General features: G+C 38.3%; 4 protein-coding genes and 2 non-coding genes across 10 annotated transcripts; 2 read left to right on the top strand and 4 right to left on the bottom strand.

Moving 5' to 3' along the window:
- Window positions 1–935: 935 nt before the first annotated feature.
- Window positions 936–1,009, bottom strand: TRNAN-GUU (transfer RNA asparagine (anticodon GUU)). Its single transcript has one exon. It is a non-coding gene; the product is annotated as a tRNA-Asn (tRNA).
- A 2,231-nt stretch (window positions 1,010–3,240) lies between these two features.
- Window positions 3,241–7,750, top strand: LOC125214780 (putative E3 ubiquitin-protein ligase ARI2). Of its 3 annotated transcripts, XM_048115934.2 has the most exons (8): window positions 3,242–3,586; window positions 4,015–4,047; window positions 4,543–4,822; window positions 5,084–5,564; window positions 5,678–6,226; window positions 6,295–6,461; window positions 6,997–7,047; window positions 7,252–7,392. In XM_048115934.2, exons 1-7 carry the CDS (start codon window positions 3,440–3,442, stop codon window positions 7,020–7,022), a joined length of 1,683 nt encoding a protein of 560 aa, XP_047971891.1. In that variant the 5' UTR covers window positions 3,242–3,439; the 3' UTR covers window positions 7,023–7,047; window positions 7,252–7,392. The 3 variants fall into 3 exon arrangements, with proteins under 3 accessions (XP_047971892.1, XP_047971891.1, XP_047971890.1); XM_048115933.2 differs by lacking the exon at window positions 6,997–7,047 and having other exon boundaries at window positions 3,243–3,586; window positions 7,252–7,750; XM_048115935.2 differs by lacking the exons at window positions 6,997–7,047; window positions 7,252–7,392 and having other exon boundaries at window positions 3,241–3,586; window positions 6,288–6,431.
- A 182-nt stretch (window positions 7,751–7,932) lies between these two features.
- LOC125217017 (fasciclin-like arabinogalactan protein 21) lies at window positions 7,933–9,417 on the bottom strand. Its single transcript, XM_048118837.2, has one exon. The coding sequence runs from the start codon at window positions 9,320–9,322 to the stop codon at window positions 8,123–8,125; it is 1,200 nt and encodes a 399-aa protein (XP_047974794.1). The 5' UTR covers window positions 9,323–9,417; the 3' UTR covers window positions 7,933–8,122.
- A 988-nt stretch (window positions 9,418–10,405) lies between these two features.
- Window positions 10,406–10,477, bottom strand: TRNAG-UCC (transfer RNA glycine (anticodon UCC)). Its single transcript has one exon. It is a non-coding gene; the product is annotated as a tRNA-Gly (tRNA).
- A 102-nt stretch (window positions 10,478–10,579) lies between these two features.
- LOC125210704 (Tetratricopeptide repeat (TPR)-like superfamily protein) lies at window positions 10,580–14,809 on the top strand. Of its 3 annotated transcripts, none has more exons than XM_089068207.1 (5): window positions 10,580–12,168; window positions 12,236–12,371; window positions 13,160–13,350; window positions 14,059–14,225; window positions 14,316–14,809. In XM_089068207.1, the coding sequence occupies exon 1, from the start codon at window positions 10,637–10,639 to the stop codon at window positions 12,089–12,091; it is 1,455 nt and encodes a 484-aa protein (XP_088924333.1). In that variant the 5' UTR covers window positions 10,580–10,636; the 3' UTR covers window positions 12,092–12,168; window positions 12,236–12,371; window positions 13,160–13,350; window positions 14,059–14,225; window positions 14,316–14,809. The 3 variants fall into 3 exon arrangements, with proteins under 3 accessions (XP_088924333.1, XP_088924334.1, XP_047966234.1); XM_089068208.1 differs by having other exon boundaries at window positions 13,160–13,627; XM_048110277.2 differs by lacking the exon at window positions 13,160–13,350.
- On the bottom strand, window positions 12,687–14,319 carry LOC125210705 (CASP-like protein 5C1). Its single transcript, XM_048110278.2, has 3 exons — window positions 14,108–14,319; window positions 13,437–13,569; window positions 12,687–13,367 (listed from the first exon to the last, which is right to left on the bottom strand). Exons 1-3 carry the CDS (start codon window positions 14,236–14,238, stop codon window positions 13,164–13,166), a joined length of 468 nt encoding a protein of 155 aa, XP_047966235.1. The 5' UTR covers window positions 14,239–14,319; the 3' UTR covers window positions 12,687–13,163.
- Window positions 14,810–15,170: the final 361 nt, after the last annotated feature.

Here is a 15,170-nt window from a genome sequence, read left to right as displayed (position 1 = left end):
TTCCTTTAATATTATGTTCCTCTACGTCTTTTACCGCACCAATTTCTAATCAGGCTTCACAAAGAAATCTATAGAAATAGTTATGTATAGTGTCTCACTATATGCATCTTTGGCAACACTACGTTGATTTGGCCATTGACTAGTTGGCTGGTCATATAAAAATGATATAATTTTGGTTACAGTAGTACTCCGTTCGTCCCACTTTAACAGTCACAGTTACTTTTGTGCACTCGTTTTGTAAAAATGATAGTAATAAATATAGTAATTAAAGTGGAGAAATGATAAAGTAAGAGAAAGAATAATGTAAAGAATTAGCTTTACTTTTTCAAGATACAAGGCAGATGATGATCAAAAGTCTGTTTTAATATGGTCTTTTAAAGTCATCTTATTTTAGATGACCCAAATAAAATGCTACTTAGAGTAGAAAACATATTCTTAGGCTATTTCTTCATAGTATCAAACGCTTATACAAAATTAATAAAAATTTCTAAACGCAATTAAAAGATTTTTTTCTTTATCAAAAATATTTCATACTATAAAATGTCTTTTAGAGAATTCACATGTGCAAAACAAAATGCGTATAACGTATGCATCCATAAAAATATTGGAACAGAAAAGTGTATGGATGAATTTATCAAACACTTTTTCGGTTACAAGCATATTTTAAGAGGATATAATTGCCATGCTCACGAGTCATAACTCATAAGTATCGTATTAAAGCTATCCAAATTCAAAATAAATACTCTACTGCTTGATTAGTGTTCTTTACATGAAGTAATATACTAAATTTGATTTATTAAATTATGACATATATATACTACTAAATTCCTTCTCACATGTGATATTGGACCATTTCACTGTTCGCTATATGATGGGCTTTTTATTGGGCCATTTTTAACATTTCAAAACAAAGGTGAAAAATTAAAGAAAATATACGCTAGAAGGAGGGCTTGAACCTCCGACCTTGTGGTTAACAGCCACACGCTCTAACCAACTGAGCTATTCCAGCTTTCATGTCTAATTTAACTAGCAGTTTTATAAAAAAAGCAAATTCATGCTTAGATTGTCTATTTTTCCCTAGAATAATTAACATGAATTCTGTCTCATTGAACAAATCATATGCGCAGATAATGTTGCATATACCTTCGAAGATATCATACTCGTGTGCAACGTTTTATTGACATTTGGTGATGTTAAAATTGCATTTCGAGAAAAATAATTATATTCCAACTAGAATTTGTTGAAAAAGACAGAGAACTTGATTGTAGATTGGACAAGTCTATATATAGTAATATCAAACAAATGTTGATTTGTTGGCATAACAAATTTGATTCTTTGACTTTAATATTGAATTATGATATCTTCAATTCATAATTGATGTATTAAGATTATATATAAGTTTATTGTAAAAAATGCAGTTGAAAGAGCTTTCAACTTTCATGTTTTTATCTAATTACTAGTAATAGTTATTGGAACATGTGGATGTATAAATCAAGCGTAATAATAATGAGGTGAAAGATATCATATTCGTGAGCAATGTTTTATTGACATATGGTGATGTTAAAATTGCATTTTGAAAAAAGATAATTATACTCTAATCAAAAGACTTTGTTAAAAAAGATATAGAACTTGATTGTAGATTGGACAAATATATATAAAGTGGACTATCAAACAAGTGTTGATATGCTGGCACAATAAATTTGATTCTTTGACTTTAATATTGAATTATGATATAATTTACTCATACTATTGTAAGTATATTATAGTACTATAAATTTACTGTAAAAAATGCAGATAAAAGAGCTTTTAACTTTCATGCTTTTACCTAATTGATATTTGAGCCTATAATTCCTCCATACGTGTGTGATTTATCAATAATCTTAACACTTATTTTTGAATTTGCTCTTATTGTTCCCAAATCGACATAGTTATTTTAAAGATAGAAGTGAAATTGGTCATCATTCATAGCCACTTTTATATCTATATAAACATTTTACTCACATTTCTCTAACTAACTACTTTTGATCCTTAAAGCTTTTTTTTTTTTTAAATCTTAATAAAAGCTTTTTAACACTTTATATATTTTGCATTTTAAAACAAGTGAAAAAAAGGACGATGCACTAAAAAAAGAGGATGAAAAAAAATTGAATTATATGAAAACAATTTGCGATTCATATAATAGGTTTCATCCATGCTTAACGAATATAATCGCTATGTGTTTTTATCTAGGGAAATGGGCCGCACCAACAATAAATATACTACTATGAGATTAGGTAATTTTGTTATTGTCTAATGCTATGGATCAGTTGTCCACAGAAGAGCCAAAATAGTATATATGTCGATAATGTCTAGCGAGCGCACAAAACATAAAAACGCCTCATGGGAAACACATTGCATTGTCCACGGGAGAGCCAAAATAGTATGCCGATGGAGACTCAATGCATAACGAGCGCCTTTACGAAACCCTAGGAGAGAAGAAAAGGGATTCACACCTGTATGATGGCAAATTCGGAAGGAAATACTGAATAAAATTCGGTGCAAGCTTTTAATCCAATTCAATTGGGCGGAAAAGGTATCCTCCGAACGATAGAAACATTTCTCGAGTTTGTCGCCTGGTTTCCATGAAATGTTTGAGATTAGGTAATTTTGTCTTCGTCTAATGCTATGGATCAGTTATCCACAGAAGAGCCAAAATAGTATACCGGTAGAGACTTAATTCCTAGCGAACGCGCAAAATATAAAATCACCTCGTGGGAAACACATTCCACTATCCACGGAAGAGCCAAAATAGTAAACCGGTAGAGACTTAATGCCTGGCGAGCGCCTTTCCGAAACCCTAGGACAGTAGAAGAGGGTTTGACACTCGTACGAGGGCAAATTCGAAAGGAAATACCATTTTCCATGAATAAAATTCCATGCAAACTTTTAATCCAACTCAATTCGGCGAAAAAAGTATCCTCCAAACGATAGAAACATTCATCGGGTTCGCAAAAACTCGCGTCGGCCCCTATGAAAATGGCAATAGTATCAAACATGGCAATAACACACAGAAAATGGATTCAAACATGCCCTAATTAAATCTCACAATTTTTTTTTTTTTACTGAGAAATAGAAATCCGTTTGACATTATTGCAGGGGTCAACAACCACTCATTGGAACGACGCCGTTAGGCCAAAAGCCCAATTATGATTCACTCACTCTACACACAAAGTCACACAGTATAAGTAAAGGCGCAGGAACAAAACCCTCTCTCTCCCCAAACTTGCAGCTTCCTCTCTCCTCTCACATTTTCTATCATCTGCAGAATTTCGCCGGAAAATGATCTCGCCTTCCTCTCGTGATCCGATCTCACTATAATCGGAAGCATCCAGCGCCTATAATTGACCATTCCTTTTATGAATATATGCGTATTTTTTAGGGGATAACTGGTTTTAATTTAATGGAGGACGATTATTACCTGAGCGGCAACAGCGACGATGATGTTGGATCTTATCCATCCGATAAGGAGGAGGAATCGCTCGACGGACTCGAGAACAACGATTGCGATGATGCTCAATGGATATCATCCAAAGCCCCTTCATGCAAGGTACTCGCATTCGAGTTTAGGTTTATGTGTGAATCGAATGGTTGTCCAACATTTTTACAAATAAAATCATTTGATTTCTTAATTGAGAATAGTTCTGATCGTATGATTTATCAGCTTTTGATCGATTGTTTGTTATTCCTGAAAATTTATAGTGCATTGATGCTGTTTCATTTCTTCGAAGGTTAAAACCGTTCTTAGATTCTTTGCAGAAATCCGTTCTTGTTGTTTATTAAAAAGGTGTTACTTTTCTAATACAGCATTATATATGTTTCATCTGACTGTTTCTATGAATAAAACCATCAATAACTATTTTTTTGATTTTTTTTTCTTAAGAGATGTATGTATTTGATGTTATAGTGAAATTGTGAAAATGAATGGTAGTTTATGGGTTAAATTTAGTGATATGGAATTTTTATTGTGATTTTCAGGTGATTACAAGAGAGTCTCTTTTGGCTGCACAGGTATGTTGTTTTTATTTTAATGTTTGATTTGCTTGATCATGTGTTCACTTTGATTTCTTTACTTCATAAAAAATCTGATTATGAATAAAAGAATGTTAGAATTTCTAAAATTTGAATTAAGAATGTGTTATTTTAGCTACCGATATGGTGATATAAAAAAAGTCCACTTTTAGCTAGAGAAACAATAAAACCCTTACTAAAGGATTGCACTTCTTCCTTTTAATCACTAGCCTAGTGATTCCCCCACCAAATCTTTCGATCAATATCCCTACCCGACCACGGACCACCCCACCATTTCCCCCTTTTTATCTACCAGCTCTCCAAAGTTTTTTCTACCATCTTCTATGCAATAATGGTGAATGAAACAGATGGAAGTACAAATAATGATAATTAATCAATGATTATGGTTGTCTAAAATAACAGCCTGTCTCCCTTCAATCATTCTTTTCTTGATTTTTGGCAAAACATGGACTGAAATTTTTAAATTTTGTGCAGAAAGAAGATTTGGGGAGAGTGATGGACTTGTTCTCAGTGAGAGAACACCATGCCAGGACCCTACTCATTCATTTCCGATGGGATGTTGAGAAAGTGATTGCAGTTTATGTTGAGAAGGGAAAATTTGGTATTTTTGCTGAAGCAGGGGTAACCTTGGCCGAATTTGTCGACCTAGACCCAGATGAGGATACATCTACAGTAAGGTGCCATATATGTATGGATGATGTGCCTGCAAAAGATGTTACCCTAATGGACTGTGGCCATTGCTTTTGCAACGATTGTAAGAGCCTTTACTTATATGTGTATTATGCTCTGGGCTTATATTGGGACATGCATAACTAACTATATCTAGTTTTATCCCTCTGTAGCATTATGAGGCTGTAGTAAGGCATTCCGTCGGTTCATTTAGCATTTTACACTGTCTCCATTAGATACTTGTTCACACTCTTCCATAGATTTTTACACATATAGCTTATCTTGCTTTTCTTTGAACAGTAAAAAAGGATGTGCTGAATTAGGTATTTGTTATTTTGTTTGCCAGGTTGGACAGGGCATTTTATTGTGAAAATTAATGAGGGTCAAAGCAAGCGGATGAGGTGCATGGCTCATAAGTGCAATGCTATTTGCGATGAAGCTATTGTTAGAAGGTTAGTTAGTGCACAACATCCAGATCTCGCAGAGAAGTTTGACCGCTATCTTCTTGAGTCGTACATTGAAGACAACAGAATGGTCAAATGGTGTCCGAGTACACCCCATTGTGGGAACGCAATAAGAGTTGATAATGATGAATTCTGTGAAGTTGAGTGTTCTTGTGGTATGCAGTTTTGTTTCAGTTGTGCATCAGAGGCACATTCCCCCTGTTCATGCTTGATGTGGAAGCTTTGGAGTAAAAAATGCCGGGATGAATCCGAGACAGTGAACTGGATTACTGTACATACAAAGCCTTGTCCCAAGTGTCACAAACCTGTTGAGAAGAATGGTGGTTGCAATTTAGTTAGCTGTGTATGCGGACAGGCATTTTGGTAAGTTTTCTTTGCCCTTCCACCTTTTCATTTCTGTAGACTCACCTTAATAAAGACTGCTGAAGATGAACCTGTTGCACCATCTGTCTTTCTGATTATATTTTCTTCTGTAGCTGGTTGTGTGGTGGTGCTACTGGACGAGACCATACCTGGTCCAGTATTGCTAATCATAGCTGTGGTCGATACAAAGAAGACGGCAAGAAGAAAGCTGAGCGTGCAAAGAGAGACCTATATAGATACATGCATTATCATAATCGTTATAAGGCTCATACTGATTCCTTTAAGCAGGAATCTCGGATGAGGGAGACTGTAAAGGAAAAGGTGTCGCATTTGGAAGGCCGAGATTTAAAGTTAAAGGAATTTAGTTGGGTAACTAATGGACTCTATAGGCTCTTCAGATCACGACGAAGCCTTTCTTATTCATATCCATTTGCTTTCTACATGTTTGGAGATGACTTGTTTAAAGATGAGATGACAGAAAAGCAAAGGGAAATCAAACAGAATTTATTTGAGGACCAACAACAGCAACTGGAGTCAAACATTGAAAAACTATCCAAATTTCTTGAGGAGCCATTTGCTGAGTATCCTGAGGAGCAAGTCATGCAGATAAGGATGCATGTCATTAATCTCTGTGTTGTCATTGACAGCCTATGCAAAAAAATGTAAGCTGAATTGTCACCAAGTCTTTATCTTTACAGTGAATTTAAAGCTTACTTATCCTAGTTTGCAGGTATGATTGCATCGAGAATGAGTTATTGGGTTCACTTGAATTTAGCATTCATAGTATAGCGCCTTATCATTCAAACGGCATTGAGAAGGCTGAAGAGCTGATTGTCGGATGGAATACTCAAGCCAGCGGTAATAGTAAATGTCAGAAAGAAGCCGACCGATCTAATGGTAAAGTGGTTTTATTTTCATTTTCTTGTGATAAACTATGGTGGGTGGGGGGGTAATGCCTTTTAAAGGTCTTGGGTACAACATTTGTGGGATAGGTTGTGTTTCAAAAATTGTATATTTGTCTGAAAATTTAGATCTAATGTAACTTATAGGTTTATAAAAAATAGGTTGTGGTGGGCTATTACAAAATTTATACAAACAAGTTCAATTTACCTTGTATAAAGAGGATAACCACATGAAGTAAATATTGCTTCTTCTGCTGGCGTAATACTCCTTTCTATACATCGTTTTGTAATCTAGTTAATCCAATTTGTTTTATTAATAGCTATGTCTGATTGCTCCCTTCTTTGATGCTAAATTGCTATATCTGCTAGAACTGAGAGTGTAGGACACAATTATGTGAAAAGGTCTCGTATCGTATGGTGTGCATATTCAGATGTAAATTTTCTAGTGCAATTCCTGCAAATGTAGTTTTCCATTTGTCGCTTGATTTGTAGTGTTAGGAAGCTTTGTATTTAAAAACTTTTTCTTGCAGAGGATTACATTCGATGTGCTTTCTGAAGCCTTCAAATCCTTATTCAACTGTGTAAGTTCCAACTGAATCTGGGTATTTATTCGTCAACTATCTAGTGACGACATGATAATCTTCCTCATACGGGTGGGTAATGGATGCATGGCAACTTAAATATAGCTGAGACATAACGATATAGTTTTACTGAGAACATGTTGGTGGTGAATGTTAGCCGAATTATTGGACCCTCTTGTGACACTTATGGTGCATATTTTGTAGGACGCCCAGCAGGAGTAGACCAAGCATCAACATCTGGGACTTCCGATGAGAGTCTAAAGTCCCGGAAGCGTCCCAGAAAAGAAAGTTCTGCAGACAAACTGTTTGATCTCAACCTACCCGCGGATGCTCATTAAGTGGATCCTCAGACTTACTTTTTTGTCCTGGCCCTAGCGGGAACAGCGTAGTATATGACATGGATTATCATTTCGTTACTTTATTGATCTCCGTAGATTATATTTATGATGGTAGGAGAAGATTATTTAAACTTATGTATAGCTAGTGTGGTGTTGTGTGGGCTCTCGACATTGGTGAATAACTGTGTATATTGCTGATAGAGAGGAGTCCATATGCTGCAGCATGTACAATGTGGTCATGTGGAGGCGGAGATTGAAATACTTAAGTAGTAGTAATATCTAAGCTGTAGATATTATCCAACCATCATTTCGGTTTTAGCTTTTCTGGATATTGATGAATTATTCAATTCATGTTTCTCTGTTTCTATCTTGAAGAATATGTTTATCAAACTACTTAATCACTCACTGCTTTCTTCATAGTTCTTAATCATTCGTCAAATTCTTATCAAATCACTGGATTCTTCCTAGTTCTTAATCATTCGTCAAATTCATGAACAACAGTACTATATGAATTGAAAACAAAACAGAGAAACAAAAGATCGCGATCGGAAAGAAAAGTAGAGCTCAATATTATTCCATAACCAGAGAATTGATATTCAGAGAAAGTGCGTACAAGTGTTTGAACTGAAGTTTGTAACTCTAGAGTAAAATCAGCAGATCAGATGAATCGATTGCAGAGTAAAACCAGTAGATCAAATGAATCACTTACAAAAGTAAAATCAGTAAGATCTGATGAATCAGAGTCCACGGTTATCTTGAAGCTCCACCGCCGACTGCATTGCCGCTGGAACTTGAGCTTCAGCAGCACATATACCACGCTCCCAGTCAAAATGAGCACAGGCGGCGGATTGTTGGATCTCAGAGGAAGAACCGCCAGCTTCTACACTGAACGCCTGATGAGGCATCATGTGCGGAAACGGCGATGACAATCCATGGATCACAATTTTGGTGTTGTGCAGCAGATCTATGGTGGTAATCCTCACGTAATTAATCTTCATCGGCGCAGCAGGTCCGCCGCCTCCACCGGTTGTCACCACCAGATTGTTTGCGGCGTCGAGAGTAGGCAGCGACGTCGCCGTCGGTAAGGTCACCAGATCCGCCGCCGTCAACCGCCTGTTCGGAACCACGTGGAATCGGAAGTTCGACAAGTAGGCGTTGCCTCCGCCGGAGAAGATCGCGGTATCATCGATCGCGAAAATCGTCATCGCCTTGAGCTCGGCGAGCTCGGCGTACTTGACGCGCATCGCGAGGGAGACGACGCTGTATCCGGTGGCGCGGAGGCGGATTATGGCGTCCTTGAGCATCAGGCGCATGATGAAGAGCGACGGCGGCGCGGCGGAGGTGAGCGACGGCGAGGGGAACGAGAGCGACGTCATCCGCTCGACGTTGCAGGAGAGCGGCGAGAGGTGCGAGACGAAGCCTTGGAGGCCGTGGATGACGACGAGGCCGTTGTTGAAGACGTCAGGGCCGGTGATCTCGACGCCGTTGACGAAGACCTTGTCCTTGCCGTTGCTGGTGACGGTGAGGCACCGATTCGGAGCGATCGTCTCGATTTTGGTACCAAAAGTTAGGGTTAGGAGGAAGTGGAGGGGGTAGAGGCCGGGGATTGAGAGCTCCTGGAGGAGGAGAGAAAGGGAGCAGGAGGGGCAGGAGAGGAGAGAGGCGTCGGAGGGGGCGAAGATGGTGAGAGGTGCGGTGGCGGAGAGGTTGGCGGTGACGGCGGCGGAGGAGAGCTCCTGGAAGCCGAGTGTGGAGAGGATTGTGGCGAAGAGAGCGGGGGGATAGGTGTGAGTCGGAGTGTGGAATACGGTGGAGGAAGGGGAGAGGGAGGGGGAGATGGAGGGGGAGGGGCTGCCGTCGAAGTCGGAGGCGGCGGAGATGAAGAGTGAGATTAGCAGGAGGAGTTGTGGGAGCTGGAAGCGCAGAGAAACCGCCATGGAGAGAGGATTTTGGGGAGAGCTAATCTGACTGTGAAATTGGCGGTTACTGAGATGGGAGGGTTTTTATATAGCTGAAGAAACGGAGAGGAGTTTGTTAGCGGGAATTGCCTACGTGGAATGACGTGATTGGGTGAAGACTCCCCATCGTTGCTGTGTGTGTTTTTCTGTTACTGCTGAATTCGAGATGCAGAAAATGGAGGGAAAATTGAGGAGGAGTTTGTGGCTCATTTTATTTGTAAAATTCCCACTACGACGTCGTTGTGAGTATTTAGATTTTACAATTTTATTTAGCATTATTAAATTTGGAGAGTCGCAGACTCGCAGTGGAACAAAGTCCTGCCATTTGAATACAATAGTGGCTATTTTACAATGTTCCATTCGCTATTTAAGTAGATGGAATAGTCCGGGGATTACATTACTTTCTCGACGAATAAATATAGCTTTTAAGTTAGTTAAACCACTATCATTCTGTATTATTCTTGACGTAACAAAAGTGAAGAGAAGATAATAGTAAAAAATACTTTACTGAGAATCAAAAAAAAATATCAAAACATGTCTCCACTATGTGACGATCCATTTGAGCCTTAAAGATATATTTTTCTAGCTATTTTGAACCACAAATTCTTTTTTATGCTTATAATATTTTTTAATCGCGTATAAATCATATTGAAAATAGGATTTTAAATATGACATGATTAACCCATAATATCCTCTTTGTATTTCACTCATAAGTTAAACTAAAATGAGGATGATTTTGATGATTAAAATGATTATCATCATTTATATCATCGACCAATTAATTAACTTCCCAAGACAAATAAATCTTACCGTACTACCTATTTTCATTAGTCGTTACACTTGCAGGTAGTGCTCATTCGTCCAAAGTGATAACATTTTGAGAAACAATTAAAGTATTTCATTTTAATTGCTCTAAGCTTTGCAACAAACTCGCATCACCTTTATGCCACGCGAGGAGCGGCATCTCATTCTCGTAGAACAGCGTCAACGAGACAGCAAAAGCAAAGCCCTAACTGGCATTTAATTTTATTTTTGAATAGCTAATAAAAAATTTAGGCATGCTGCGTTTGCCGGGAGTCGAACCCGGGTCTATTGCTTGGAAGGCAATTATCCTAACCGTTGGACTACAAACGCTGGATGATGAAACTGATGTACCTAATCTTATTGTAATTTCATGATTCAAAGATTATGGTACTCTATTCGCTGAATTCATCATTACATTTACGCATGAGCCCTCGCTGGACTTAAAATTAAATCTGCATTCTTCAGCTGGCGTTGCATACAATCTGTTCGATGAAATTCTTTACAGAAATCCATGGCGTCGTCCTCAATCAATTTCCAAAAATCCATTCCCTACTCACGCAAACCATCTCGTTTTCTTCATCACCGCATTCCGACATTGTCTCCGCCGCCGCCTCGATTTTAAAGCACCACCGCTCGAAGTCCCGGTGGTCCCACCTCCGCTCACTCCTCGCCACCACCAAAGACAACCGCCTCACCTCATCTCAATTCTCTCAAGTCTCCCTTCAATTGCGCAACAATCCGCACCTGGTCCTCCGCTTCTTCTACTTCACCGTCCACCACTCTCTCACCTCTCATTCCCCCTCCTCCTACGCCACCGCCATTCACATTCTCTCTCGATCCAGGCTCAAGCTCCACGCACTCAAGCTAATTAAGTCAGCCATGGTTGCGTTCTCCGATGCTCAGTCGGGAAGCGCTGTTGTGATTCTAGAAGCACTGGTGAAAACTTACAGAGCTTGTGATTCTGCTCCCTTTGTGTTTGATTTGTTAGTAAAAGCTTGTTTGGAGTCGAAAAAGATCGATTCCGCGCTTGAGATTTATTCAGTTTTGAAGTCTAAGAGAGTGCTGTTGAAAACTAGCACTTTGAATTGTTTAATTGAATTGGTGTCGAAGACCAGAAGTTGTTTTACCGGATATGATTTGTATAAAGAAATCTTTCATCAAAATGTTGATAATGGCGATAAACTTAGGTCAAATCTTCCAAACCCGAACACGTTGAATGTTGTTATGGTTGGTTTCTACAGGGAGGGGATGTTGGAGAAGGTGGAGGAGGTGTGGGAAGAGTATGCGAGAGTTGAATGTTTGCCAAATGTGTATAGTTTTAATGTGCTGATGGCTACGTACTGTGATCACGGACGAATGGAGGATGCGATGAGAGTATGGGAGGAAATGGAGGATAAAGGTTTGACGCGCGATGCAGTAGCATATAACACCATTATTGGAGGGCTTTGCAGAACTGGAGAGGTTGAGAGAGCAGAGGAGATATATAGAGAAATGCTGATGCAAGGCGTGGATAGTAGTTGTATTACTTTTGAGCATCTCATAAATGGGTATTGTGAAATCGGGGATGTTGATTCCGCATTGATGTTGTATAAGGATATGTGTAGGAAAAAATTTAGCCCAAGTAGTTCTACTGTTAATACTATCATTAGGTTGCTTTGTGATAAGGATGAAATTTCTGCAGCATCTGACTTTTGGTGGATGGCTTCAAAGAAGCATGATGCTGCTTTGGAAAGGGAGAATTATGAGAACTTGGTAAAAGGTTTGTGTGGGAAGGGAAAGATGGAAGAGGCTCTGAAGATTCAGGCAGAGATGGTCGTGAAGGGGTTTCAACCAAATGCAGATATGTATGGTGTATTTATTGATGGTTATGATAAACTAGGAAATGAAGCCATGGTGAGTAAACTTAGGAAAGAAATGCTTGATAATGAAACATTGTCCGAGTAGATGTTGGCCGTATGATCAAAGAATGGAGTACCTTGACCCCAGTGGTTCTCTGTGATGCGCTATTCTGTGCTTAAGCGGTGAGTCTCACAGTTTGATCTTATTGGATTTGTTCGAGTGACTTCTAACAACTTTCTGAATTTTTAGGTATAAAGTTTCTGGAGACCTATCTGGATATTCTGGTAAGAAGTGAAGATATGAGGAGTGTTTTGATAAGACCATAAGATCAGGAAGTCATAGAGATGTTTATTGCCTGTGCCCCCTATATACATGGACTTCAAAGGTAATGCTCAAACCTTGTTGCATAGCCTTTCTGTTGAAAGATATTTTAGACCTATAATTGAAGTTTACCAGATTACTGTATTGAATTGAAAGCATTGCTGTTCTGGTTGCACAATCTATTAGTGCACTTTGAGCCTAATATATTGAAGTGTTCATGAACGTAATGTGTGCTGTTTGCATTGAAGGGGCCTTGCATAGAGTATTGTTTATCTCACATACTTGTTCCTGGTTTTATAAATAAATTAATATAGGCCGTCTCACACACATGCTATTATTCCACTTCATTTATCGAATAAGTAGTTTTATACAATTAAAGTAAGTATAACCCCAAGTCTTCAGTACTACTACTTGATAACACAGGCTCTCAGTTAAACATAGAAGCGATAGTTGCATGAACTCAAGTATCGTCATGTTGTTCTTCATCATACACACATGTGTACAAAATAGAGTATTGATATCAAATTTAGATGTGGAATTCTGGGGAGAGAACCTTTTCGTCACAGAGTATCTTGACATGCCTTGTTCCAACAGGAAACCCTCTCAAAGAGCTGAACCGTTAATCTCAAATTGGCTACATTTTAGGCCTTCGGCTGATTTTCAATGAATTCTGTCTCTGTTCACTGCCATGCTGCTGCCTTCACATGCATCCAAATTTTCCTTATGACTTGTATTGACCTTTATCTTTGCTAGAAATCTAAGATGTTAGTCATAAGACTCATGCCCACAACCTTCTTATAGCAATCAATAGCATTGCCTTCACTCGTGTTACACTATTTCTGTCTTTGGTAGATTCTCAATCAGCGTCTAACCATGGAAGTAGCCAAATATTGAAAAGAGATGATACCAGCAAAAGGAACCATGACAAGAAAGCCATTGCTGCCGATATCTGATATCTACTACAGAGTCTCGGGGGACAAAAGGACACATCAGCTTTTAGCAGAAGATCGACAAGACTTGCAGTCGAGCTCGCTGCTGCTAGTGTGAGAAAGGATAAGACCTATAAAAATAACTTTGTTATTCCATGACTTACCTTATCTTGACATATAGACCAAAGAGTAGAAATTACCAAGTCCCCTATTATGATAACCATGAAAATGCCGGATTGATGTACGGGGAACTTAGTCAGGATGGAATATCCATCAAGTATTGCCAAAGTGAAACTCCATGGAATAGCCAAGCCCATGATTGTTACTGAAAAGCTGCAAGGATAACCATAAAGTGGTCAATTGACTATATTAGTCACACTTAAAGCATTTAGTAAGCATTAAGCACAAGTATATTCTAGTTGCCCTTTCTATATAAATATCTGAAAAGTTGAAAGCTCTTTTATCTGCATTCTTGAAAATAAACTAAGATACGTGATTACTCAATTCTCCCATTCATATTAGTTGGACTGCTACTAGTACTATCACACCTACCTATTTTCATAAATGAGTGTCGGTATTAACATGTTTAAGGTTATCACTTATTCTTGTGATTTAGGGATTTCTCCTTCTGGAGCTGGTTACTGTGAATTTTTTGTACACTTGTCTTTTTGTTACAGCTTGTAACTTTACATTACTAGCTGACATATGCAAATACATGAAACTTTGGGCGTTATGCAGACGAACATACTATAAGAACATCCTATTGCACAATAGTCACAGCAATATGAAAGATAGCCTTATTGATCGTTTGTTATGATACAGGTATAGACACTACAGTGCAAACATTCGACAGTGTTGAGAAAGAAATTACCAAAAGGCCGTGTAGCTGTAGAATCCAACTCCTAAAGACATGAAGACTATAGACGATGAAGAGAATATGACCTGGCCAAATCTCAAAGCAATGCTAGCAGCTGTTCCTAAAGAACCCGGTACACTTTTCATTGCTTTATGCTATGATCGCAGAGGATCTACACCATTGGTGATTTTCTGTTTGATTATTGCCTTGTTCTATATATCAGCTCCTCATGGTTTCTCCACCAACAAATCTTCACCAGAACAATCATTGCAAGTGTTGAAGGTGAGATCACACTTGACTGGTGATTGCTAGTATTTTCAGGAATCAGCTTTTCAACATTTTTCGTGATTTCTTAGTAAGTTTCCAAGGAGCTTGAGTGCTACTTGGACAATGAAAGTTGGTGGGAGAAAATAATGGAATAACCTTTTGTATTGCCTCTATTTCTTTCTTAACAACATGGATTCATATACTATATATTGTTGAATGGTTACAATTGTGTTTAGTAACTGATTGAAGAGTTTGCCAAATTGTGTGATTATACTGTTTGATGGATGAGGACTAGGGAACCATGCATTCTGTGTGAGCTCTGCCGACAGGCTACATTGCCTAGTACTCACATGCTGAATGTGTATAATTATATGTATTTGGATTTTAAGTGTGGAAATATTGAGATAATGGCATGTGATATCATAAATGTCAGTGGTGTTTGAACTTGAAAAATGTTGCTTTGATTAGACGACTTAAAGAGTGAAGAGTTGTGGTTGGGATGTGCAAATTACCCCACATTGCTATTTGGTGGGAAATGGGACCAACTATGTTGGCCACTTTTCAATTTCTGGTTGGAGAGGGATATATTACCTCACAATCTATGTCTAACCGTTGTTTTTGTTTGGAGAGAGAGAGGTTCATTTATTGAACTCTTCCCTATCTGGAAATTCAGTTGTAACTTGTAACTGAAGAATAGTATTTCTAAAGATGAAACATCCTTTATGAGGAAAATTTCCCTTCAAAATTCAGAATATAACAATTGTGAACAGTTTCCAAACAAATTAGCCTAAAAATTTTAGCAAGTTGCATA

This window comes from Salvia hispanica, chromosome 3 (genome assembly GCF_029641045.1).
Source record: "Salvia hispanica isolate PSC_SH4W2 chromosome 3, Shi_PSC_v1, whole genome shotgun sequence".
NCBI classification, from domain to species: Eukaryota; Viridiplantae; Streptophyta; class Magnoliopsida; order Lamiales; family Lamiaceae; genus Salvia; species Salvia hispanica.
The sequence above is the reverse complement of the archived record's forward strand: the minus strand, read 5'-3'. Positions and strand labels throughout refer to the sequence as shown.